Source organism: Marmota marmota, unplaced genomic scaffold (genome assembly GCF_001458135.2).
Source record: "Marmota marmota marmota unplaced genomic scaffold, marMar, whole genome shotgun sequence".
NCBI lineage: Eukaryota > Metazoa > Chordata > Mammalia > Rodentia > Sciuridae > Marmota > Marmota marmota.
Window position 1 is genome coordinate 8532567 of NW_025999932.1, and position 25654 is coordinate 8558220.

The 25654-nt window shown below is 44.8% G+C and overlaps 1 protein-coding gene across 1 annotated transcript; it reads left to right on the top strand.

Moving 5' to 3' along the window:
- The first annotated feature begins 12002 nt into the window (after positions 1-12002).
- Mettl21c (methyltransferase 21C, AARS1 lysine) lies at positions 12003-20720 on the top strand. Its single transcript, XM_015484108.2, has 4 exons — positions 12003-12745; positions 15635-15786; positions 19590-19707; positions 20225-20720. Exons 1-4 carry the CDS (start codon positions 12619-12621, stop codon positions 20617-20619), a joined length of 792 nt encoding a protein of 263 aa, XP_015339594.1. The 5' UTR covers positions 12003-12618; the 3' UTR covers positions 20620-20720.
- The last annotated feature ends 4934 nt before the right edge of the window (positions 20721-25654 follow it).

Consider the following 25654-nt stretch of genomic DNA (forward strand, 5'->3'; position numbering starts at 1 on the left):
ACTAGGAAAGTAATAAGTCCAGAACTTACAGATGCTCATCTGGGCAGAGACTGTCTCCTGTGGCCAGACTCTAATCAGAACAGTCATTGGTCTAGGGACTCACAGCTCACAAAAGCCAGGTGGACGAAGAGTTCCCAAGGCTACTAACATGTCCCTACATGTGGCTCTTCCCAATTAGAATCTGCTACTGATGGGCAAAAAGTACAAGCTTAGAACACATGGATTCCTACTACACATCCAGATATAGAACATGCTACGGCAAGAACATTAATTAATTTTACATCTTATTAAAAAGTGATAAATCTCATACACTTATTCAAAAGAATCTTTGCTTGTATCTATTTCTGCTTGGGTCCAGTCAGGAAAAAGAAACCACTCTATAACTTGAACAAGGAACTTGGAGATAAAGTATAACAGGGGCTTGGAATAATGGTGCATCCACTCATAAGAGGAAAACTCTAAAGAATGTAGAAATAGCAAATACAGGGAGAAATCACTGTGTTCAGGACTGAGATAGAACTTGCTCTGTCAACAGGACAGAGGTCCAGAGCTTCTTGAGAGGGCACGGCCATGGCTCTCTGGATTGCAGGGGACTCATCGTGGTAGTGTTCTGTCCCAGCTTGAGTTCTGCCCCTCTGCTCCAGAGGGTGCCCGGGAAAGCTGCTCATGGGCAGAATGGAGCTACAAAATTACCCAAGGGTACAGTAGGGGAGGCAAACTGATAACCACTGGGTGCTGTTGGCTGCTCTGCCCTGTGGGAGCTCTGCAGGATCTACACCCTGGGAAACAATGTGCTAGAAACTGGAGAAGCTGCTGGGCTGCAGAAGCACACCTGAGCCAGGAACAGAACCCTTTCTACGCATAGTCTACTGACAAAGGTTAGCCTCCTTCCAGCTGACTAAGGATACATGTTTAAGGTCCCATATCTGTTGGAAGGGACCTTTACTTGGGTCTTCTATTTTATTGTTGTTGTTGTTGTTGTTGTTGTTGTTATTATTATTATTTGTAGAGCTGGGGATGAGACCCAGGGCTTCATGCATTCTAGGCAAGTACTCTAATACCGAGCTACATCTCCATCCTGTGTATCCATCAATGTCTTTAAAAAATAGAGGAATATGATAAAATATAAAGTTCAAATCTAAGTGGTGGGAATTTGGGTGTTTATTAGATTAGTTTTTAGCTTTCTATATAAGTTTAGCCATGAAAATCTTGGTGAGAAAAGTGATACTTAAACTTGAGAAGCTGGGCGCTGGTAGTAGAACTTCTCCACTTACAAAGAAGCTGATTTACACCAACTCTTCTAACCCGTGTGATCTGAATTCTGTTGAGGAAAGCAGCTGGTCCCATGTTTATTCACACATCTTATTTATTCGTTAAATATTTAATGAGCATCCTTTCTATGCCAATAACCAGACCAGGTACATTGTCTCAACTATCATGGTCCTCGGGGTTCAATGGGCAAGAGAGAAATTCTCAGATAATTAAACTGGACTCTAAGAAAAGAGAACACAAGACCAGAACTTAGTAAGAAGTGTTCTAGGCAACCTCCTGGTGGCTGACGTTTGAGTTGTGCTGAAGGAAATAGTAAGAATTACTTGGGCAGAGAGAGGTAGCAAGAAATTTCCAGAGAGAAAAACAACTGTTTAGAAAAAAGAAAAGTCTTATCTCCATTTTCCACCTATAAAATAACGAAACCAAGAGATGGGGGAAATCTACACTCTAAGGAACGTCTATAAATGAGCTCTATTCTAAATAAGATGATTTATGCTTCCTGGTGTTAGCACATTTATAAATGATCTATGATCCTTCCACTCCCACAGGGCCAGGAGAGCTAAAAAAAGAGAGGCTGAATTTGGGTCTCAGTTACCCAGCAATCTGCTAATGCAGAGGGTTTTAAGTGGTTGGAATAGCTCAGCATGCATTTCAGATTAGAAACAACGCTTTCTGGGACAGGTGACACAGGTATCTTGGGTGAAATTCACATTTTATCACATTCGTCCCCTCTTAAGTGAAAGGAGAGTGACACTTTGGTGCTCTGACCTGTATATCCTGGGCTTCCAAAGAGGCACCACTAGATGAGGGCGTTGTTTCCATGCGGGTGTAGTGGAGTATTTCCAATCCTATTGCCTATGTATGAAGGCACGCTGCTTTGTTTTGGGAGCAGAGAAGAAGCCACAGTTGTTGTTTCAATACCAAAGTGATTCACACGTCTGGAATGAAGACACAATCCTGCATTGGAGCCACCGATAACGCCATCGCTGTTGCTGTGCTGGGCAGGGAACCAAGACTGGGCCTAATCAGCTGACTGTCCACACATGTGTAAAGCACTTAAGCTGCCTGCAATTCAGGGTTTCAGCTTGCAGGGACCTGACGATTGACTCCCGACTACCACTTGGGGTTTTCTATTAACGTTGTGAGACAGGGTTGGGAGAATATCGACCCATCAGAATTGTTTTCTCAGAGAGCTGAAATGGAGCCTGACCTATGATTATGAAGAAAGTCTCTTTTAACAACAAGCTTTCTTAAAGATTTTTTGTTGCCGTTTACTTTTATTATGTAGGAAGATTTTTAAAAAGTAGATTTTATTTGTTAGAGCAGTTTTAGGTTGCAGAAAATTGAGTGGAAAATACAGAGAATTCCCGTTTACTCTGTGTGCTACGCATCCCTCCCCAGTTTCTCCCTGTCAATGGCCTGGGCCTCAGTGGTACTTCTGTTACCATTGATGGACTTATGCCGATATATCACCAAAAGTCCACAGTTTACATTAAGGTTCACTTTTTTTTTTCCTACTAGGGATTGAATATTGAATCCTGGGCACTATTTCACAGAGTTACATCCCCAGTCCTTTTTATTTTTTGTTTTGAGATAGGTTCTCACTAAGTTGCTCAGGGTCCTAATTTTAATGAGTCCAGCTTATCCAATTCTATTTTGATTGGATGAAGGTTTTTTTTTTTTTTTTCACTCATTGTTTTCCATTCTATTCTGGTAAAGATTGCTGTCCTTGCAGCAACCTGCTGGCCTTGGAGAGGTGACTCTGTCCCAGGTGCTGATGACCCGAGCTTAAAATGAGATAACATTTGCCAACGGGTCTTTAACTGAAAAGTGGCTGTGTGCATGGCGGCAGCATTAAAAAAGAGATCGACGTCTCATTACGGTTGACAGAGTCACTGGAAATCTGAGCGTCAAAAAGTTGCAAGCATCCTCTTTAATTCCAGAGCTTTGAAGAGCTTGTGAACTTCCAGCCACCTCTGGGAGAGGGTGGGTCTGCATCAGTGCCACTGTCTCTGTAAGGGACAAAGATTCGCGGCTGGACCAAACTCTACACAAGTGCCTGAACCTTCGTTTGGCCTCTCTGTGTTCTTGTAAAAGCTGGTTTAGCAACACCGACCCTGGCCCGTGCTCAGTATCTGATCACTCTTCATCTCTCAGAGTCCTGAACTCTCACCACCCCCTGGTGATGCCTGCAGAGAGAATCCTGAGAGGTCGGTACTGCTGGAAGCCCTTGCCCCTGATATTTCCTCGTAACATTTTTCCATTCACTGACAACCCCCCACCTCTGCCCCACTTTGCTGCTACTCCGTTTTGAATTCTCACTCGCCAATGTGAGAGTTAGATCTGAGCCTAGTCCCTCCCCAAGTGCAAAACCCCATTGCCGTGCTGCCCCCCACCTTGATGGTCCTAGGCAAAGTGTGCCTTACCACACTTTAACAATCCTCATTGGTTTTTTTCCTTTGATAGAAGCACCAGGAATTGTTCTGTGATGTGCAAGATTTTCCTAGTTTACATTAACAAATGTAAATGTAAATGCTTCAGGTTTCTTTTCCCCTGATGTGTCAGGATAAAAATAAATGAAACTACAGCTGACTTTAACTGAATAACTAAAGGCAACAAATAAAACAGAGACAGAAATAGAGTTGAGAGAGAGGGAGAGAATTACAATGAATTCTCTGGAGCCAGAGGTAGCCTTTGGGGTTTGACGTCTTCTGGCCTGCACACCTGGCCGGGCTGGCCGACCTCGGCGGACTGGCGTGGGAGCTGCCTAATTATGTAAGATATAGAAAGAGGAGAGAAAATCGGAAGGAAGAGAGTAGGAAGAGTAACAGAGGGCATCATGTCAAGTTTCAAACATTGCTGAAGCTCTAGCCATCAACTATAGGTAGGAATTACATAAATAGACCTTTTTTTTTTTCCAACAGTGAAGAAAGATTTTCTTTTCACTAGCTCAATAATGCATACTTATCGTAGAAAACTCAGCCAGTGTCTACATTAGGACTATAAACCATCCTGCCCCTAGAGCTTGCTTCAGTGGTGTAGCCCGCCCAACTGGGCTTCATGATCACAACCAACGACACTTCTGCTCAGGCCCTGTTCCATCTGCTGCTTGACCTGAGGCTTCTCCCTTGCAAGGGCATCAGGCACCCTTGGAACTGCTGGTTCCTAGGCAAGAACAACCCAGAAACACGGTGGAGTCACCCTTGACCAATGCTAACAGGAGTAGATGGAAAGGATTTCCCCCTGGGACCTCTGGGTGAATAGTATTGAGGTGCAATTCAGAAAGCTCCTGAGAAGGTCCTAGGGAAGTGAGTTCCAGTTACCTGCCACCAGAAAGTGTGCCTGACGTTGGCTCTCCCTTCTTTGTTTCTCTTCCCGTTTCCTAGCAGCACGTCTTAATCAACCTCACTGGAGGAGCCCAGAGCAAGACGGAATGTAATGAAGCAACAAAAACCACCCCCCACATAGCCCTCCAGGTGCAACACACTGGTTACCCTCTACTCAAGCATGGGATCATATCACAAGTGATTTTTTAAAAATCAGCCTTTATCATCATCATCATTAATATGTGCATATCCCTCTTTTCCTTGCTCCCAGCTAATTCCCTCTCCCACTCACTGATCCCGGATGCTCATAGGATCGTGCTCTGACATGAGCAGGCACACAGCCGCGCACACGCAGACCACCAGTCGGGCTGCACTAGAATTCTGTGTGCTCACAAGACCCCGGCATCTCAGTGGTCTCTTGCCCCAGGTTTTGTCTCAATGGCATAAGATCAGCAGGCCCTGGGGCGACATCCTGGGGCAGCTGTGCCCAGGACGGCAGTTGTCCTCGGCAGCTGAGCCGTTGAGCAGTTTATGGGATGTCCTCGTGGATTCTCCACCCCAGGTCTTTGGTTTTACTAGGGCAGAGGAGAGGGACTCAGCACTGCCCAGAGACATTTTCTTCCAGAACTTTCTGGGGTAGATATGGTAAAGGTGTTGAAGGAAACAGAGCCTCAAAAATGAAGTGATTTGTCTGAGGCCCCAGTTGGAAAGCAGGAAGACAAAATTCCCTCACCGCCTCCTGCGGCCCTCTCCATCTGGATCAGTACTTCAATAATGCAGCGCATTTCCTCCGATCCTGACACCATGGCCTTGCAGGAGAGCATGCCTATCAGATCGAGTTTGCCCTGGAAGCAGGGAAAGAATGAAAGGAATTGCCCTCTGAGGAACATCCCAGAATAGTTCCACCAGGTAAACACATTCTTTCCTAATAGAAGCCTGTTTGGAAAAAATTGCCTTTCAGAACAGTAGTCAACTGCTGTTGCTAAAATCAGAGGATGATTAATTACAACCAAGTCCACCCTAAAAAGTGCCATTTCCAACAGGCAGATGGCAATGTGGAAAGAGCAGGGTGCAGAGGCTGCTGGTTGAGCTGCAGGGTGGCAGAGCTGGGGGTGGCCTGTGCTGCCTCACCCCGAGGGCTCTGGTGGAAGACCAGGGGTCTGTCTTGGGCACTTACATCCATTGTGGAGAATTGGATGTGTGTAGGCATTTCTATTTTTTATTTTATTTTTTTGTAAACAGGTCTGACAGTGAAACTAGAACTCAGGCCTAAGTTTCCTCCTTATTCTCAAATAAGCCATGTTTCCATAATGTCAAATTTATTTGGATTCATTTGTTCTGGGGTTAAGGCTATCATTTTTTCAATTTTAAGACAGATTAAATGTCTTTACCAAATTAACATTCTATTTTAAAGACATTTTCTTTGTTAGAATTTCTCATCAAAACCTGCTTCCAAGCACAGCATTCCTCATGGAATTAATACCACAGGCCCTTAGCTCAGCCCCAGAGCATTCTTGGCTGCTGTGATACCACAAAACCTGACAGTTGCCCATTGTGAGTTACATGCTGTTGCAGTTGGAGATCTTTCTAATAAAATTATAATAAAAGTTCTTTGAGAGGAAATCTGCCTTAAGAAATGGATTGGGAAGTGAAAGAATGAACGAGGCTTGTTGTGGGAGCAAATGCCCATTTATTGAGGAACAGCTCTGCATATTTATAGAGCCAGGGGTGGTTTGACAGTTGGCATGAGGTGCTTTTTGATTGGAGGGTAAGGATCAGGTGAGCCAGCAGGGGCTTGTCTGATTGGTGGGTAGGATCAGGTGAGCCAGCAGGGCTCTGATTGGTGGGTAAGGATCATGTGAGCCATCAGAGTGTATGGGTTGGGAACTAAAGGATGTATGTTGTAGGCCCAGAAGAACTTTATGGGCCTAACAGAAGTGTTGATGAGTCGTAGGTAGGACCCATTGGGCTTTTTTACCGCTAGTATGGGAGTAAAGGGAATGAGCAGGACGGAGGTACCCCTTGCTAAGAAGATCCTGAATAAACAGGAAATGGTGGAGCGGGGGTGTGGGTATCCCATACAATCGGGTCAACTAGGTTAGTGTGGTATTTCATGTCAGCCTCACAAGTGGAGCAGAATGGCCAGTTTTCTGCCAAAAGGGCCAGAAAAGATGAACAGACCGATTCTGGGGCCTGACTGATGCCAGGAGCCTGTATATTGATTGTTGTATTGAATTTAGAGAGAATAGTTCAGCCGAGCAAAGGAACTTGACATTGGGGCATAACTAGGAACGTCTGAGAGGTTGGGAAGTTGTCTATGGAATAGAGTAATAGGGGAGTCTTTCTTGGATAGATGGTCTTTCCCCCTACCCCAACAATAGGAGAGGTGGACGGCACTGTTTACCCCCAGAATTCTGTCAGGACTGAGAAAGTAGCTCTGGTGTCAAGGAGAAAGTCAACCTTGCACCTATCCACCTGAATCTGCACCCTGGGTTTCTGTCTATTGATCGTTACGGCCAGGGACAAGGATCCAAGGCACCGTCAATTTGAAATTTGAAAATAGAAACAAACAACTGTTCTTCAAAATGCTTATAAGTCCATCAAAGCAACTCACTGGTTTTGTGACCGAGCTGCTTTATAGAGTAGATAAGTAACTGACAGCCTTGTGATGAAGTATTTCTCAAGGCTGTGTGTTTGGTTTTTCCACTTGATTTGGTGGCTGACCCAGAATCCTCCCCAAGAGCCCTCCAAATTCAACCTCCTTGAGTCACATGACACAATACAAAACATTAATTTATCCATGATCTTCTTGGGGTGCAATGGGCACCAGGCACCAAATGCTTCAAGATACATAAACTTTCATTGACTCCTCTGAGACTGCAGGAAGGGTGGGGCTGTCGCAGACTCCGTCTGGCCTCACAGTGCTCAGACGCATCTGAGTACCCAGCTGCCCCTCTCTTTATGTCTGAGGTGTTTCTGTAAAAAGACCCCGAAGCTCTCAGAACCGGGAGTAGAATGATTGTCAAATGCAAGCTTTACCCAGCTCCCCCGCCCATAGTCCAGTGCAGTTGCCCACTGAGGACACGGCTCCTCAGCACTCCCTTTGCGGGCTGCAGTCTCCTCGGGTGACTTCTACCTTCTGCCCATGTTACTCATACTTCCCAGACATGCTCCCGCTCACATCGCTGTCTGCACATCTGCATCTTAGAGAAACCAGTCTAAGTAGGACTGGGGAAGGAAGGTGGGGAAGATGTAGCTCAGCATCGGCCATGTGTTGAGTGCCCTGCAAATGCTAGTCCACCTCTATTTTACACACGTGGACCCCGAGGGACAAAGGAGACAGGGTACTCACCCACGGTCACTCAGCTAGTAGGTGGAGTGCTCAGGATGGTCATCACCCCGCATGACAGCTCTGGTCCACTGTCTGGACAAGGGCTTCTGGAACGTGGCACTGTTGACATTTGGGGCCGGGTAATATTTTATTTTCTTTTTGTTTTGTTTTTAATTTTGATTTGTTCTACTTCATTGTACATGACAGCAGAATGCATTTCAATTCATCGTACCCAAATGGAGTGCAACATTTCAGTTCTCTGGTTGTACACAGTGTAGAGATGCACCATTTGTACCTAGGGTAATGATGTCCACCTCGTTCCACCATCTTTTCTGTCCTCATGACCCCTCCCAACCCTCCCCTTTGCCCAATCCAAAGTTCCTCCATTCTTCCCATGCCCTCCCCCATCATAGATCAACATCCACTAATCAGAGAAAACATTCGGCCTTTATTTTTGGGGGGATTGGCTTACTTCACTTAGCATAATATTGTCCAACTCCATCCATTCAAGACCAACAAAGAATGACCCAGAGTTGGAGAGTATTACTGATTACTGTCCGGGTCATTCTTTGTTGGGGCTTGACCTACGCATTTCGGGATGTTAATCAGCATCCCAGCTGCTGTGCATGGGTCCCCTTAGCACCCCACCTCCTGTTTTGACAACCAAACAAGCAAGTCTCCCCAAAATGCAAGATGCCCTCAGTAGGGAGGGAAGGATTCCCCCAAGAGAACCAGGGGCCAGAGAGCCAGCTTTAATCAGAAAAAGTGCAGGGACAAGGATCTGTGCTGAAGGAGGGAAGCTGAGCGGCCCCACCCAGACAGCCCCAGGTAAGCCGTCGCCATCTGTGTCTTCTGACTGCAGCCCTGGCCCACCTTTCCAGTGTGCGGGGCCTGCTGGGATCAATTGTTCCACTGCTGTGCTGGTTAGAAAGTTCTTTCCTACTGAGCCCATGCCGCCTCCTGGTAACTGACTTCATCAGTGAGCCCCGCAGAGCCCTGCAGAGCCCTGCCGAGGGCTTGATCCCTCCTCATGGGCTGGCACTTGAACTATTTGAAAACAACTCATGTGTGCCCGCCCTGTGCACGGCGCCAGCCCCTCCCGGGCCTCTGGGTGTCTTCCCGGCTGCTCCGGCACTGGGAAAATTCACTCTGAACAACAAAGGCAGCGACCACACGTGCCAGGGAACTATTCTTACAGGGACAATGACATCTGGTGGAATAAGTGACAGGAATGCAGGATGCAATCCCAGAAGTGGACCCACGGGGAGCAGAAGGGCGGTAGGATGGCGGAGCAGGAAAATGCCAGGTCTCCCCAGCACCTAAGGAACTGGAGAGAAGACCCCGAAGCTATGGCACCACAACACATCCAGACAAAGCTCTCGAGTTCCAAGAAACTGACATAAAGAGCAAAAAAATAGCAATGGCAGAGAAGTGAGTGCGAAGGTTGGAGTAAGTCAGTATCCATTCAGCTGCTGGTTGAACAGAGCCCTACGTATAATTAGATAATTCCCATTTGCCTGAGGCTTTACTTTACATGACCCATATTCTATTTTAAGGGTTTCCGAGCTCTATTAAGGAGCATGTAATTTTATTCCTTCCTTTAGCTGTCCCTTATTTCATTAAGTAAATCACAGTGGCTTGCTCCTTTTTGGGGGGTGAGTATTTCTGATATCCTATTCCTGCTGCCCCTCTGAAACAGCCCAGATGCAACTCTAAGCCTTTGACTCAAGTCCCTTCTAATGGATAGATGTTCTCCTTTCTTCCTCACCAACATCTTCCTTTCCTCTGGGTAGAGGCTCATGTTATTTCTGGCTGCCCTGATCGGGTCCTGGGCAGAGTCTGCAGCAGACACTCTCCTCCCTTGAGCCTCAAGGAGTCTGGATGATGAGCACAAAGTTTGTAAGTGGGTAAAGACCCCAGCTGCCACACCGCCACTTCTTTTAAAAGTGAAATGGAAGTCCACCTTGAAACTACACCACAGCAGCTGGGCACCCTCCCGGAAGCCTCTGTTCTGCTGGAGTTATATTCATGGATTTTTTTAATGTTTTTTTTTTTTGGTAGCTGTACACAATAACTTTTGTTTATTTTTATGTGGTGCTGAGGATCGAACCCAGGGCCTTGCACATGCGAGGCAAGCGCTCTACCGCTGAAAGATAACCCCAGCCCCAAATTTATGGATCCTTTGAGGGAAATTCCATTTCATGTTGCAAGGTCTCTCTCTCTCCCCCCCTCCCGTGTGTGTGTGTGTGTGTGTGTGTGTGTGTATGTGTGTTGGGGAAGAGAGAGCATGAGAGAGAATATAGCAAAGCAATGTGCCTCTGCATAGTGGCGGGTAATGCTCCCCTAAATAACTTGAGCTTCCACTGGCTGGCTGTTGTTCATGAAAAGCTAATCCTTTCAGGACAGATCTATATAAACATCATGATTAAAGGGTGCCCAGAAACCTCAAATCTCTTCTGCTCCATAAGGTAAAGGCATATCTAACAGAAATCATTTTGAGGGGTACTAACAAATAATCTTTTTTTAAAAAAAACTGTCCAAATCTTTAAAATACATGAATGTACAGTGTAGACACTAAGTAGATTATAGGACTTATTTTTCTAGCGTGTTTTTCAATGTACTGCTGTCTTTTGGGAGGGAATCTGTCATGTCAACTATAATGACAGGGAAGGAGTGACTTTGTCTCACAAGGAAAAGTATAGCAGGTATTTGACTGGAAACAGCTCTTCTTCTCTTGTGTGCCAGATGCAGAAATGTCTTGAACTTAATGTGCTGCATCTCAGGGTGACATGTGGGAATTCCACATGCAGTGTCACACTGCGGTCTCCTCTGAAGCCTGGAGATGACGCTAGCAGTTGATATTGTGTGTGTGAGAGGCTTGGTGGGTTACGGCTCTCAATACCCAGAGCCCTCCTAGGAGGGGGGACATTATCTGCGCTTTCAACGCAGATCACTTATGGTGGAGCCATCAGATGCAGGCTTCTCACCAGAGCTGAGGGGTCTGCACTCAGGACCTACTGTGTACTTTTCAGTAGCCAGTCCGCTACTTTTTAGGCAGAACCATTAACTTCCTGAAATTGAGGGGAAGTGGGAAAGAAGGGGCAAGTATCTGCAAGAGAAAAAAACTCCTGCGTAGCACAGACTGGTAGAACAGTTTCCACTGGTGTGTGAGTTAGAGAACCGGGGTGGGGGGGTTATGTTTGAATGGCTGATTCTAGAGTCAGTGAAAACATCACATTACCTGCACCACAGCCTACTTCCTGTGTGATTCTGATGCCTGGAGGTGAGAGGGGCAGGCCCCCTGTCAGGGTGTGGGATGGAATTCCAGATGCTGCACAGGGCTGGGGTCCTTCTCTGTGTGCCTGTTCACTGGTCAACTCCTCACCTTAATAGCTGGCTTCGGTGTGGTTTTTACATGCTCAGTAGTCATGGGTGGGTTGGGTGTCTGGTTGCCATCCTCTACTGGCTGAGACAATAGGATACAGCAGCGTGTGTAGAATAAACCCAGATGGTAAAAATGGGTAAGGAAAAGCATTTATGTTTTGTGAGAAAGACCAGGGCTGTCACTGTCACAGCATGGAGGCAAGCCAAGTGTTGCAAGTAATTTCAGGGCAAACTAGACAAGGAACACTAAGGCTGAACCCAGGCAGCTTGGGCTGTGCTGACTGGTGGGCACCAGGCAGGGTCTGCAGATGGGCTCCTGCTCTGCCTCAGGTCCCTGTCACTGGCCACCTGCAGCTGCTCTTGGGCTGCTTTTCAATTTCTCCCTGTCTGGATTCCCCCCCTGAGACAGGATGTAACAACAGTGCCTGATTCAGGGGGTTGTTGAGAAGGTACACACAGAGCACTACAGCACTGTGCTGGGCAGTGGTGAGCACGGTGGTCCTCAGGCTGCCTTGGGCATTTCTGCGTTGATGCCATAGCCAGGTCTCCTGAGCCCAGGCAGGCGGAGTTCTCGGTGGTTTATAATCACTTTGGCTCTTCTGTCTCTCACCATTGCCCCATGAGCAGGGCAGATGCTGTCATCCCCTTTCTGCTGGTGAGGAAATGGGTGCTGAGGGGATTAGGTGGCTTGCCAAGTGTGAAGAGTGGGGAGCCAGGCCAGGTTCCTGGCTTGCAGCCCAGTGCTCTCTACCGTCTTCCAGCGGAGCCTCAGATGAAAGTAGAGCAGCCTGGCGCTTGCTCCAAACCCTGGCTTGGCTCCTCGGCCATGATGCCATTACCCTTTATTATCCCCAATGGTATGCAAAGCGGGGCAGGTCTTCTTTATTGGAATTCAGATCCAAAAGTTATTGGAAATGCATTTTAGATCCCCAGAACTTAGTGATGTGTTACAACACTGGGTGACACTAGAGAATGGCAAAGGTTGCAAAATAACCAAACCTTGCTCTAGCCCCGAGTGACAGTCTTGTTCCCGGGCTACACCTGCTCTGAGTTTGCGTTTCTCCATGTGTGGACTCAGTTGTGTTTCATGTTCTCTCTGTACCTTGCTCTGCAAAGCCAAATGGCAGTTCCTTGGGTGGCTCCTGGCTCTCCCAGGGAACAAAGCTGAAAAGCAGTCGCTCTTTTCGGCTCAGCACATGCTAAGCGATAAGCTACACTCTTTGGATCCTTCAGGGAGAGTCAGACTTTCCTTGGGCCAAGTGACACGGGTCTTGTCCAGTTCTTTCCTCCCAGCAGGCTCCAGCTATGGACGTGTGTCTCAGCTCTGCGCAGCAGTCCCTGTGCCTGGGAGAGGCACCGAACTCCCCAGGTGGCTGGTTGGAGGAGGAGGAGGGGGCTCTCCAGGAAGATGGCACCGGGGGACCCCCAGGAGGTAAACTCCTTTTCTTCACTGCCACAGCTTTCCTCAGTTGCTTTCCTAACAATGACATTTTCAAGTTAACTTCGGCCGCAAGAATTTCCATTTCCTTTTAACTCTAAATTCTTACCACAATGAAGCATGGTTGACAACGCCTTTGTGTGTAGACTGAAACATCACCCCGATTTTCTCATTCGCTTTATCAAGTCTGCAACTTTGTTTTATCTTGTATTTAAATCTGAGAGTGCCATATGTTTGTAACAAGAACTTTAAAATATAGTTTGTTCTTTGCCGAAATGCATTCCAGCAGTGTGATGGACCCTTGTCAATCACGGTGCATTTCTCCACTAGGACAGCAGAGTGGCAGTGTAGCTGCATTTCTGGGCACAGCTTCAGAAATACATAAATAACAGACATAAAAATGGTATCATAAGCGCCATTTAAAACACAATCATTTATAGAGTACAAATATGTCTTAACTCTACTAAATGAGCATGTTATTTATTTTTACTGACTCATTTACATAAAAATGCAACTCTACCTTCTCTCTCAGATCTGATCTCTGAACTAGCAGGCTAGCATAGACAAAATAGATGAAAATATTTAAAGTGCTGCAGTCATACAATTTTCTGTGTTTGTAGAACTTCAGGGGGTCTTATGGGAAAACATTTGTAAGCCAGTGTTTCTTAATAATGTTGATCAGAAAAGTACACCGTTAAGCTCATTCTTTGTCAGTTTACTTACTTGTGAAGGGATGAGCTATGCAAAATCAATCCACCAACTTTTCCTACAGTTCTGAGAGAAAGATAAGTCCCCAACAGGCCATCCTTGGGAGGAAGGGAGGAAGGTGCACCTGAGCAGAGGGCAGGGGCGCAGGGGCTGGCAGGGGCTGGCTGCTGTCAGTCTCCCACCCCAGCGGCATGCTGGAGATGGCATTGAATTTCAGGAATTCTGGTTGCGGAACATGCCATATTAAAATTTAGAATATATAGACTTAGAATTCAATAGATTATATTAAAGGCAATTGTCTATTAAGAAGCCAAAACAATAAATGCTCAAAGCTCCTCAGCAGTTACTTTACTCCAGTTCACTCTCAGCCATGCTCTTGAGGTGGTTTCTGGGGGCTGGTCTGTGTGCAGGCAATATCGCTGGGCCGTGTGTGGCTGCCTGTATTTCCCCTCAAGTGGCAGAAGTTGGGACTTGGCCACGGTGGGAGTATTTGCACCAGGGCCTTTGCCAGACACTACAAATCAGGGCTTTTTCCGTCTCTCACAAGTGGCTGCTCCACCTGCTTCAGCACAGGCGGCCTGTCCTGGCTTCTGCCTCTCAGCCCGCAGGTGAGGAGCTGGCCCTCCTCGGTCACTCAGAAGTGCCGGGCTGGTTTTGTTCAGTGTGCATCACCTCCTATGACAGAGGCAAGTGAAGGCCGAAAGTCTCCTCCTTACCTGGCAGCCTCTGACCACCCCTGACAGGAGGGCATGTGACAGCAAAGAGCCCAGTCTCAGGCCATATTGGCTATTTATTGCCAGGTACCTTACCAGCTCAGGGAAGCTCACCTTTTTGAGATTCCTCTTCCAAGTGGCAGAACACACAAAGGAGAGCCATGACCATGAGCAACACTGGGCAGAGCTCAGGGCATTCTCTGCTCATTTTCAAACGACTCACTTCACCCGTGTTCAAGGATCATCTCCTAAGATACTGCAAATGATACTTCAGTAAAGTACAATGGAAAAGGACAAAAAGAAATGAAACCTACATAGACGTTTCTGGGCCCTTTCTTCATAATTATCCTCAACGGACATCATCAACTGGTATTTCTAATGCTCACTCCACATTCCCGTACTGATGGGTCAGCCTCCCAGCATAGAGCCACTCGGGTGCACTCTGAAATCAGTGATGTCGGAAATAGCTGTGGGATCTGCCTGCGAGGGGCGGCCTGCAGATCAGCTTTCGTCCAAGGCTCACTTTCCTGGTATCCACATCTCCCTCTTCCACCTTGAGTGGCTACTTCTGATGAGGGCGCTTCAAATGTTAACCGACAGCTCTTCTCCCAAGCCCATATTTCACTGCTGGTTAAAGATCTTCTATCGTATCCCAGGCAACAAGGCAACTTTCCTGCAGATAAAACCAGTCCCTGGGCTAGGAAACTCCTCCCTGCTAATCCCTTCCCAGCGTCCACAGCCCCCCTCCGCCCCCACCAGGCAGGGTCCCTGAGTGCGCATGCGCGCAGCATCCTCCCTCCTGACACTTATACCCGCGGCTCTTTTACTCTGAAACCTTCTGGGAAACCCTTAACCATCTGCGATTCTGTGATGTCAGCCCCGTCAGGCGCTCTTCCCCTCATTTTATCTGCTATTCGAGAGCTGCTATCGTGGGTCATGGGGGTTAAAGGAGTATTTAAAGCCTTAGTAACTTAATAGCCAGGTCTCATGTGACAGCCGCCCCACTCTATGGCCTGTGCCTTTTGAGGGGCAGTTGCGGGAAGGATTTTGGGAGCTCGCGGCAGTCAGCGTGTGGGAATGTTACTTCACGTCAAGATCTAAAAATAGCCAGGTTCGTGTTCACCTAGATCCTCCTTAATTGCAGAGAGTCTGCTCTCAGGTGCCATTTTCCTGATAATTTCGCTTTCTCCTGACCCAGAACACAGGTTGGGGATGGTCTTCACCTCTTCAGCAGAAGGGAGAAGCCAAGGGCCTCCTTCAGTATTTTGCTGCATGATGAAAAGGTCACATCTGAACCTTGTGTCCCGTCCCCTCATAGAACACAGTTTGGTGTTAATTGCAGACACTGGTTGATGGCACTGCCCGACTTGGGGAAAGATTGCTGGTCTCCTCCGTCTTACCCAGTGTAGGTTCACCCCGGATCGATGGAGCATGAAGCCTGTCTTATTTTTGTGCTTCACAGACGCTAACAACATAGAATCGTCTCTTCGTAGCCTCCAGAAATTCGTTCCGACAGATTATGCCAGCTACACTCAGGAGCATTACCAGTTTGCCGGCAAGAAGATCGTTATCCAAGAGTCGATAGAGAGCTATGGAGCCGTGGTGTGGCCAGCGGTGAGCGCATGGTGACGTTTGTGCCCTTAGTCTTTCTGAAGGTGACAGTTTTGTACATCTGTGTTGCTGTGGGCAGGTGGCCACCTACTTCTATCTCTTGTGCTTCTCAAGTTGAGGATGGATTACCTGGTCCCCCAGAGATGCTGGTGGTGTGCTTGGACCCCAAAGAAGCATAGCATTTCCTTCGGAAGCATTGGTTTTGCTTTAAGCGATGTTCCTTAAACAATATTTTTATGTTAAATAAACCTGACCTTATTGGGAAATAGAATGCAGCATGAATACAATTGCTAAGTAAAAAAAAAAAAAAAAAAAAAAAAGAATATCAGGAATTTAGAGTTTAGACTTTGCAATAGGCACCTTTGGGTCACACCCACTGGCTCTTGGCCATCCATACCTCCTTGACTTGATGGACATTTTCACAGAAATATTTAGGAGGTATTATTCCACCTGATGTCACCCCTGTGACGGCCCAGCAAGGATGGTGCAAGAATGGAGGAAAACCTGCCATTTTCAAGCTGCAGGGGCCCAGGTGCTCACCTCCAATTGCCTCCATTTCCACATTTGAAACCTGGAGTAGAGGTAATGTCTAGTTCCTGACATGGTTATAACAAATGCAGGGCTACACGTAAGCCTACATTAATTGTAATTATTAATGCAACACTATTCTCACCTCCTGACTAAGGACAAGGGAGTTCAGAAAGCTTCCTTGGCTTGATGATAAAACCATTCTCCTGGGGCACACATGGCTCTTTCCACCTAAAGGCTGTCAGCCTGAGCTTAGAAAGGCTCCAGAGCAGAACTTCTCAGCCTTTCGGTTCTGAGTCACACTGAGATCTTATTAAATGCAGACTGTGATTCAGGTGTGGAATGGTGTGAGTGTGTGCATGTCTGTGGTCCTGCATGTCTTAAAAACTCCCCAGTGAGGCACATCTCCTGGTCCAGGATCTCGAGCAGAAGTTCATGACAAGAGGTTCTCAGGAGCTGTCCAGGCAGAATGGGAAGTGGTAGCAAGTGAACTGGGAGAAGAGGAGCCAAAGGGTCCCCGGTTTTTAGGGTTCTGCTCCCTTCTAAGCAGAACCTTATTCATGAGTATGATTCTCTTCAAACAAAGGCTTTCTTTTGCTTTAATAAGTTTGATAATACCTAATGCCTTCCGAAGCTTCCTATTCTAATGCATTTAGCAAATAGACAACCAGAGCGGTGGTAACAGATTAGGAATGGAAACGGCACATTTGTCCACTCAGTTGTTTTACGCTAAGGCCTCAGCCATTTATGCACCCAAACCCACCTCTCTTGGGATCCCCTGAAAGCTTTAGGAGAATCGCATGTCAAGTGGGAAGACCCTCTGGGTGCCTGCAGGGGCGGAATCTGTGAAGGAGCTCCTTTTAGAGTTTGCTCACAGGGCTAAGAGGGATGGGTGTTTGTCATGTCAAAAGTTGTAGCTGTTCCTGAGAAGGCTTTTATCTCCAGATGACCTCTGACTGGGGCCAGACCCTCCTGGAGGACAGGGCAGCATGTGTCCTCTGGCCATGCCAGTGATACTCTCCTCTTATTGAATGCTCTCACAGAAAAACTCAACTCCTTCCTCAAAACTCCCCTTCTCAACTCTGAGTGCCTTGCCAAGTGCTGCAGGTTGGTGCTATTTGACACCATTGTCTCACCAGGTGGCCTCACCTGGAGTGCCCCGCCCCCTCATCTTTCCACACTTGGCTCACCTCTCCCTGGCACCCAGAATGCAGCCCTGACTCCCAGCAGCCTCTATCATGTGCTGCCCCCAACCTGGTATATATCTATCTCCCTGAAATCATTGCAATTAGTTTATAATTGGTTTGCTTATCTCTAGCTCTGCCACCAAATACCTTGGCAGTAGAGAAAAAGGTGATATTCATGTTTGCATGTGTCCATTCCCTATGCACACATGAGGATGAAGTAAAGTGACTTATGGGGTAAAATCTGCAGTACTAGCCTTGTTACTGGCAATCATAAGTGGCAGGTTTGGAATCACCCTGGCCAACCTAGACTAGAACCTGGAGTCCAGAGGCAGAAGAGCATATCTATATCTGGGGCCAAAACATAAAAACCAATTATAGAGCTCAATAGTTTTTCATCTCAATGTTCCCTCCCCAGCGCTAGGCTACTTAAATAACTTTCTTATGCACAGTTGTTCTTGTTCTCTCTAGCCCAGGGCATTGCTAGTGGACACTTCCTTTACATAAATAATGCCTGGAGAAGCAATGCAAATCGAACATTCATTTTCTCTTTCCAGAAATGTCAGGACGGGGCTGGGGATGTGGCTCAAGCAGTGGCACGCTCGCCTGGCACGCGTGCGGCCACATACAAACAGGGATGTTGTGTCCGCTGAAAAATGAAAAATAAATATTAAAAATTAAAAAAAACCCAGAAATGTCAGGACAAGGTAGAGACAGAATAGAATGAATAAAGGAGAGAGATGGTTGGTTTCATGTATAATGAACAACTTGTCCATACTCAGAGTGTGGTCAGCAGGCCAGCAGGCTGGCTTCACTGGGAGCTTCTCTAGACATGCGGAATTTTGAGACAGAGCTACAAGAGAAGGATCTGCATCTTTAATAAGCTACCCCGGGGCATTTGTTGGCACACTAAAGTTTGAGAAGCACTGTTCTTTTTTTTTTTTTAAATCCTTATTTGTTATATATAACAGTGGAATGCATTACAATTCATATTATACATATAGAGCACAATTTTTCATATCGCTGGTTGTACACAAAGTATATTTACACCATTCACATCTTTTTAAATGTACTTAGGGTAATGATGTCCATCTCATCCCACCATCTTTTATACCCCTATGCCCCCTTCCCTCCCCTCCCATCCCTTTACCTTATCTAGAGTTGATCTAATCCTCCCATGTTCCCTCTCCCAACCCCACTATGAATCAGCCTCCTTATATCTGATAAAACATTTGGCATTTGTTTTTTTGGAATTGGCTAATTTCAATATTCTCCAACTCCATCCATTTACCTGCAAATGCCATGATTTTATTCTCTTTTAATGCTGAATAATATTCCATTGTGTATATATGCCACATTTTCTTTATCCATTCATCTACTGAGGGGCATCTAGGTTGGTTCCACAGTTTAGCTATTGTGAACTGTGCTGCTGTAAACATTGATGTGGCTGTGTCCCTGTAGTATGCTGTTTTTAAGCCTTCTATACTTTGGGTATAGACCGAGGAGAGGGATATCTGGGTCAAATGGTGGTTCCATTCCCAGTTTGCCAAGGAATCTCCATCCTGCAGAAGCGCTGTTCTGATAGTCTGTTTCTTTGATGAACCATTTAAGAAAACAAGAACCCAAGAAACAACCCCGTTGTCCAAGATAGCACAGTCCTAACGAAGCTGAATTTTGATTGATTGTGAAGAGAAGTTTTCAAGTTTATACAACACTCTAAATGCAGCTGCAGGCCCAAAATGATGAAATCAGGGGAAGAAGTCGCTGTTTAGCTACATCTCCCCAATTTGTAAGAGCTGAGTTAATCTACAGATCTCCACCCCCTGCTTTTTTTTTGGGAGGGGGGGGAAATTGGTCATAGCTAGTATAGTCAATTTAATGAATTTGTTTCTCCAGTTTGTGACATGCAATTTATTATAACTTTTATGTTCCAGGGGTCTAAATATGGCATTGAATGAGATTTTGGTTCTTTTGAACCCTTCAATAAATAGAAAATAATGTCTTTCAGTCTTTAACTCTGAGGGTAGAGGGGTTGCTCCTGGTGTCCAGTGTTCCAGTTCTCAGGTGAAAGTCCTGGTTGTTCCTGTGTTTTAGGCTACAGCTTTGTGCCAGTATTTGGAAGAACATCAAGAGGAGTTGAATCTCCAAGATGCCAAAATCCTGGAAATTGGTGCTGGACCAGGCCTTGTTTCCATCGTGGCCAGTATTCTAGGTTTGTTCCTTCCTTCCTTCCTGATCGTGTTGTAAAAGACCTTCACGGTGACAATGACAGAGTGCTTTTTGTGTGGCAGGCAGGCTGTGGTAGGAGCTTGGCCACAATTTCACTCACTGTATCTCCCCAAAATGCCATGCGCCAGGAATCGTGACTGTCACCTGCAGAGATGACCGAGTCCTGGAGAGGCTGAGCAACTCCTCGAGCTCACCTTGTTTTCAAAGTGACTAAGTTGAGAGTCCAGAGGTGACTCTGAGCCCTGGAGGTCTTCACCTCAGGAGTGGGGTGGAGGGTTTGCAGTTACTGACATCTGGGGGCGGGGGAGGGAGAGACTGGGGAGCCTACTAATCACCTTGCTGTGTTCAGAATGGGCCCACACACAAGAAAGAACTGTCCAGCCTGAGCTATGGCAAGCGCAGGCCGAGGGGCCTGGTTCTCTTATGATCTCCCGGAGTGTATCAGTACTCTGGCCGCCCGAAAGTTTCCAGGTGATTGTTACCATCTCTCTCTCATTTAGGAGCTCAAGTCACAGCAACGGATTTACCTGATGTCCTGGGAAACCTTCAGTACAATCTCTTAAAAAATACCCTGAAATGCACAGCACATCTGCCTGAAGTGAAGGAACTGGTGTGGGGGCAAGACCTGGAGCAGAACTTCCCCAGGGCAGCCCTGCATTACGACTATGTCTTGGCCTCTGACGTGGTGTACCACCATTACTTCCTGGACAAGCTGCTCCTCACCATGGTGCACCTTTCCCAGCAGGGGACCGTGGTACTTTGGGCAAACAAGTTCAGGTTCAGCACAGATTATGAATTCTTAGATAAATTCAAGCAGGTTTTTGATACGACTCTCTTAGCTGAATATCCAGAGTCAACAGTCAAACTTTTTAAGGGGACATTAAAATGGGACTAAATAAAACAACTTGTCTTTCAAAATGTGTCTCTTTTGAATCATGTTAGAAGTGGCACAGGCAATCGGATTCACAACTCGTGAACTTACAAGATGTAACTTAATACTAAAGCAACTTTAAATATATTTCAGATTATTTGAATAATAAAATATCTACAGAGAAAAACATAACATGAAAGTAATTTTGTTGACTTGCAAGAGTCTCAGTTTGTGTTCAACGGGTCTGACACGAGTAAGTTAATGAACAAAGGGATTTCTCCCTTGTTTCTGCTGTTGAGCTCAGGTTTTGCACTTGTCAACATACTTTTTCACATGCTTTTTGACACTGAGCTTGAAAAGGTCATTATAACAGTTTGAAGAAACTACTCATACAGATTTTAACTGTAGCAAGGGGGAAGAATTTTGAGTGATAGAAAATGTATCGGTTTCACATTGATTAAAAGTAGAAAATACAGAAACTGCTGGAATGAAGAAACAGGTTCTGTCTTAGGAACTTCTTAGGAGAATTTGTACAAATCCCCTCCCTTTGTGTCTATTACCTGTGACAATTTCAAGGTGAACTTCTTGATTGTCTTGTTTCTTTGTAATTTTATGATCAAAGTTCTTAAATATTATGAAAGAATGGAATTTTTAGTCCGATAAAAGCTATAGAAAATTAAAAAAAATAATATACTTAAGAAATTGAGCTTATCCTTTGAGATAGGGAAGAATTTAAAACTCTCAGCTACCACCGTTTCTTTCTTACTTTACACTGGAGATTTTAGCTAATGTGGTAAAAGAAAGAAAATAAATAAAACAGAAGAACTAAAAACTGCACTATTCACAGATGATGATGATTGTGCTGTGCCAGGCTAGCAAACTTTCTGTAAAGGGCCAGATAATAAATATTTTAGACTGAGCAGGCCACTCACTGTTTCTGGAGACTGTTCCTTGCTTTTGGGCATTTACAATCATTTATTAAAAGGTTAAGAACTATTCTTGGCCTGTGAAAACAGGCTGTGAGTTGGATCTGGCCTGCAGGTCATAGTTTGCTGACTCCTGGAACTGTAGGCAATCTACAGTGGAATTACTGGAATTTGAGTTTAGCAAGCCTGTCAAATGTCAACAGGCAAATCTCAACATCACTTATAAATTCTAGCCACAAATAGAAAACAAAATTTCAATAAAGACACAACTTATAATGCAATGTCAAATATATAGAAATAAATATATACCAAAAATATGAGAACACAATTTATAGCAATGTTTTAAAAGCTTAATGATATCTAATGAAGAAACAAACCAAGTTTGTACATTGGCAAACATTTCAAAGCTGTCAATTTTTTTTTCCAAATTTATCAACATGTTATGCAGTCATTACCAAAATCCCAGTATGCATGCTTGTGCAACTCGTCCAGCTGATTCTAATTAAAATGAAAAGGTCAAAAGGATCAGACACACTCCTGAGGAAGAACCTGGAAGACATACTTTGAGGTCAAGAACTATTCTAAAGATGTGATGATTGAGAAAGCAGTTAGTATTGGTTGCTAAGACTACTACATGGTTATTTCTAAAAGAACTTTAAAGACACTTATAATTTTTTTTTAAGGGTAAAATACATATTCTAGATATAATTTCAAATATTTATTTGCCTGTGTTCTCCTTGATTGATGTTGTCAATTAAGAACATGAGTCTCCAAGGAATACCATGGTGATGTTTTAAAATATTCCTTAATTTCTGCAGATAGATTAAAATTTCTTCTCTTTCAAAATAACTAGTATTAATCAACTAACATCAAGAGCTCTCTGATAAAAATCTCATTTGCAAGATTTTAAAATTAATACTTAAAATAATGAGAGAAAAAAATTTTTATATTCTTTTGGTTTTTTAAATTTGATTTTATTTTTTTAAATACACAACAACAGAATGCATTACAATTCTTATTACACATATAGAGCACAATTTTTCATATCTTTTTATATAAAGTATGTTCACACCAACTCATGTCTTTATACATGTACTTTTTTTGCATTACAATTTTTATTACACATATATACCACGATTTTTCATATCTCTGTATATAAAGTATGTTGATAACCAATCCGTGTCTTCATACATGTACTTTGGATAATGATGTCCATCACATTCCACCATCCTTGCTAATCCCCTGCCCTCTCCCTTTCCCTCCCACCCCTTTCCCTATCCAGAATTCACCTATTCCTCTCATGCTCCCCCTCCCTACCCCACTATGAGTCAGCCTCCTTATATCAGAGAAAACATTCTGCATTTGTTTTTTGGGGATTGGCTAACTTCACTTAGCATTATCTTCTCCAGTGCCACCCATTTACCTGCAAATGCCATGATTTTATTTTGTGTCTCCTACTTCCACCAAGTAGATAAACAATAAAGTTAATTCTTGGCTGAGGCAATAGCCTTAATTTCCTTCTCTCAAAAGGGAAGAAAAATGCCTTTTGCAATGACCTCTCCTAGAATATAGAAATCATAAGATCAGGCCCCCAAAGCAGATGAACAGTTGTAGGAAATGACAGATGTCTTCACAGCTGGACAATGTTTGGCAAGCAGGGGATGCTCACCTAGATTCCTGATGACCCACCCAGTGGCTGCTGCCTCTGTCCAATGAGCGAGGGTGGGAAAGGTTAAGTCAATCTGGACATCATTCGTTCGTGTGAGTTTCAGTAACCAAGTCAGTTAATATTAACATAGGCATGTTGGTAAACGGAAAACAGAGTTCAGAAGTTGACCCACGTGTGTGGTCAACTGATTTTGACAAAAGTGCCAAGATAATTTAATTGGAAAGTATAGATTTTAAAACCAGTGGTATTAGAATGATCATAAACACACACACACTCCTGAACCTTCTTTCACTGCATACACAAAAATTAAATTGAAAGAGATCATAAACCTAAATTCAAGAGCTACAGCTATGCCAATTGTAAAACTTCCAGAAGGTACCAAGGTAAATCTTCATTACCTTGGGTTAGCCAAAGATTACCCTAGCTGTGATACCAGAAATACAAATCATAAATGAAAAAAATTGTGATCTTAACCTTATCAAAATTAAAAATCTTTACTCTTCAAAAGACACCATTAAGAAATACACCGGGCTGGGTGCAGTGGTACACACCTGTAGGCTGAGGCAGGAGGACTGCAAGTTCAAGGTCAGCCTTAGTAACTTAGTGAGGCCTAAAGAAACTTAGTGAGACCCTGTCTCAAAAAATAAAAAGGGCTGGGATATGGCTCAGGAGCATAGTGCCCTTGAGTTCAATTCCTAGTACCAAAGGGGGAAAAAAACCAACACTGGGCAAAAATGTCTATGAAGCGTTTCTGGAAAAGGGGTTGTATCCAAAACTCCTACAACTCAATAATGGGACAGACAATCCAACTGAAAAAATAAGGGTGGTGGTGGCGGACTAGAACAGAAACTCCACCAAAGAAGATACACAAATGTCTATTATTTGTAATAGAAATGCAAATTAAATCCACAATGAGATACTAGAACTCAACCAAACACTAGAATAACTAAAGTTAAGAAGCTGAAAAATATCAAGAATCTGTGAGGGTGTATAAAACTTTCACACTTTGAAAGTGGGGATGCAAGATGGTATAGCCACTTTGGAAAACAGTTTGCTGGTTTCTTCCAATGTTTGAAAGGAAATATACCATTCAACAGCAGTTTTCTTTCTAGATGTGAGTAAACAAAATGTGTTTACATCGTACAATGCAGAACTACTCAGCAATATAAATAACCAATACACCCTATAGCTGGTGTTCTGCAGAAAAGACAAAGCTCCCCAACACCTCTTGATCCACTGTCCCTGGGGACCAGAGTGCATGTGCAGAGACCTGCCTACAGATGCCCAGGTGTCCTTCCTATTAGAATGACACACCTTCCTTTCCTGGAGTTCCTAGGAAGGGATGTGTCTGCTTCCTTTTTCAATTTAGTGTCCTTTACTAACGATGTTGGTTTTCTCGTCTTGGTTTATAATGTTCAGACTCATGGTTCTGAGCTCATTTATTTCTTACTCTTGAAGAAACCCCCTCCCTGCAAGTTGTTTTTGGATGGGCTAGTGGTGAAAAGGGGCCCTCTTATCCATCTCCCTACACACAGGCTTCTTGGATCCTAGAGGTGAAGAAGATACACATATATTCCTAATGCTGTTGGGCTGTGAGTGCAGAGAACGAAAACTACACAAGACTGTTAATTCAGATTAAATAATTTTTGAGCCGGAGCTCACACACCAAATCCAACACTGTAGTTTCCTGGTCAGGCACAGGCTTGTCATTGCCTGAGCCAGGCTAGACAGCAAGGCTGCACTTCCAGCATTGCACCCTGGACTTCTTGGGGTGGGATAAAGTGAAAAATAGGTGTCTTGAGATTTGTGGTGTCCCAGAGGAGGATCATGCTGGACTGTTCTGGGATAAAGATGCAGGTAATATTAGGACTGAGAAATCACATGACAGCAAAATCACCAGTAATGATCGGGAGCTGCTTATCACTGGAAATGGGTCACGGAACTAGTATTGAGCACACACTCTGTAAAGTTTCTTTAAAAAGTTATCTTTACCCACCTCTTTGTTTTCAGTGGGTATGGGGCAAATGCTGGCTACTCTGACCAGAAGCAGACTGAAAAACACCATCTTACCTCTTGCATCCTTTCTTACATTATTCTTAATCTAATCACATAGAAAGAAACAGGAATGATTTTGCTGACATGTTCTTCTAGAGCTCACTCAGGTTCTCCTGTCCCGAAGGCAGCACAGTAAGATCTGGACAGAACCCAGCAGCTGCCCCTGGCTGTAACATTTGTGAAGCAATGTGCAGTCCAATAAAACCCTCATTACAAAAACAGAAGGCCCCAGGGCCATGACCAACTGATGTAGGAACCTGCCCGAGGTGGTCAAAGAATCAGTCAGTTGGCAGGGTGAGCTTGAGAAGTAGTCCCGGTACTCTTTCCAGATTTTCATTCTCTTACAGGACTAAACCTACACTATATGGGGATTTCAATGTGTGCAGATGAAAGTACTTGTCATACCATG

Coding starts and splice junctions, on each gene's coding strand:
- Mettl21c (XM_015484108.2), top strand. CDS start 12,619: ATGGACGTGTGTCTCAGCTCTGCGCAGCAGTCCCTGTGCCTGGGAGAG. Junction 12,746..15,634: donor CACCGGGGGACCCCCAGGAG/GTAAACTCCTTT, acceptor TGTGCTTCACAG/ACGCTAACAACATAGAATCG. Junction 19,708..20,224: donor CATCGTGGCCAGTATTCTAG/GTTTGTTCCTTC, acceptor TCTCTCATTTAG/GAGCTCAAGTCACAGCAACG.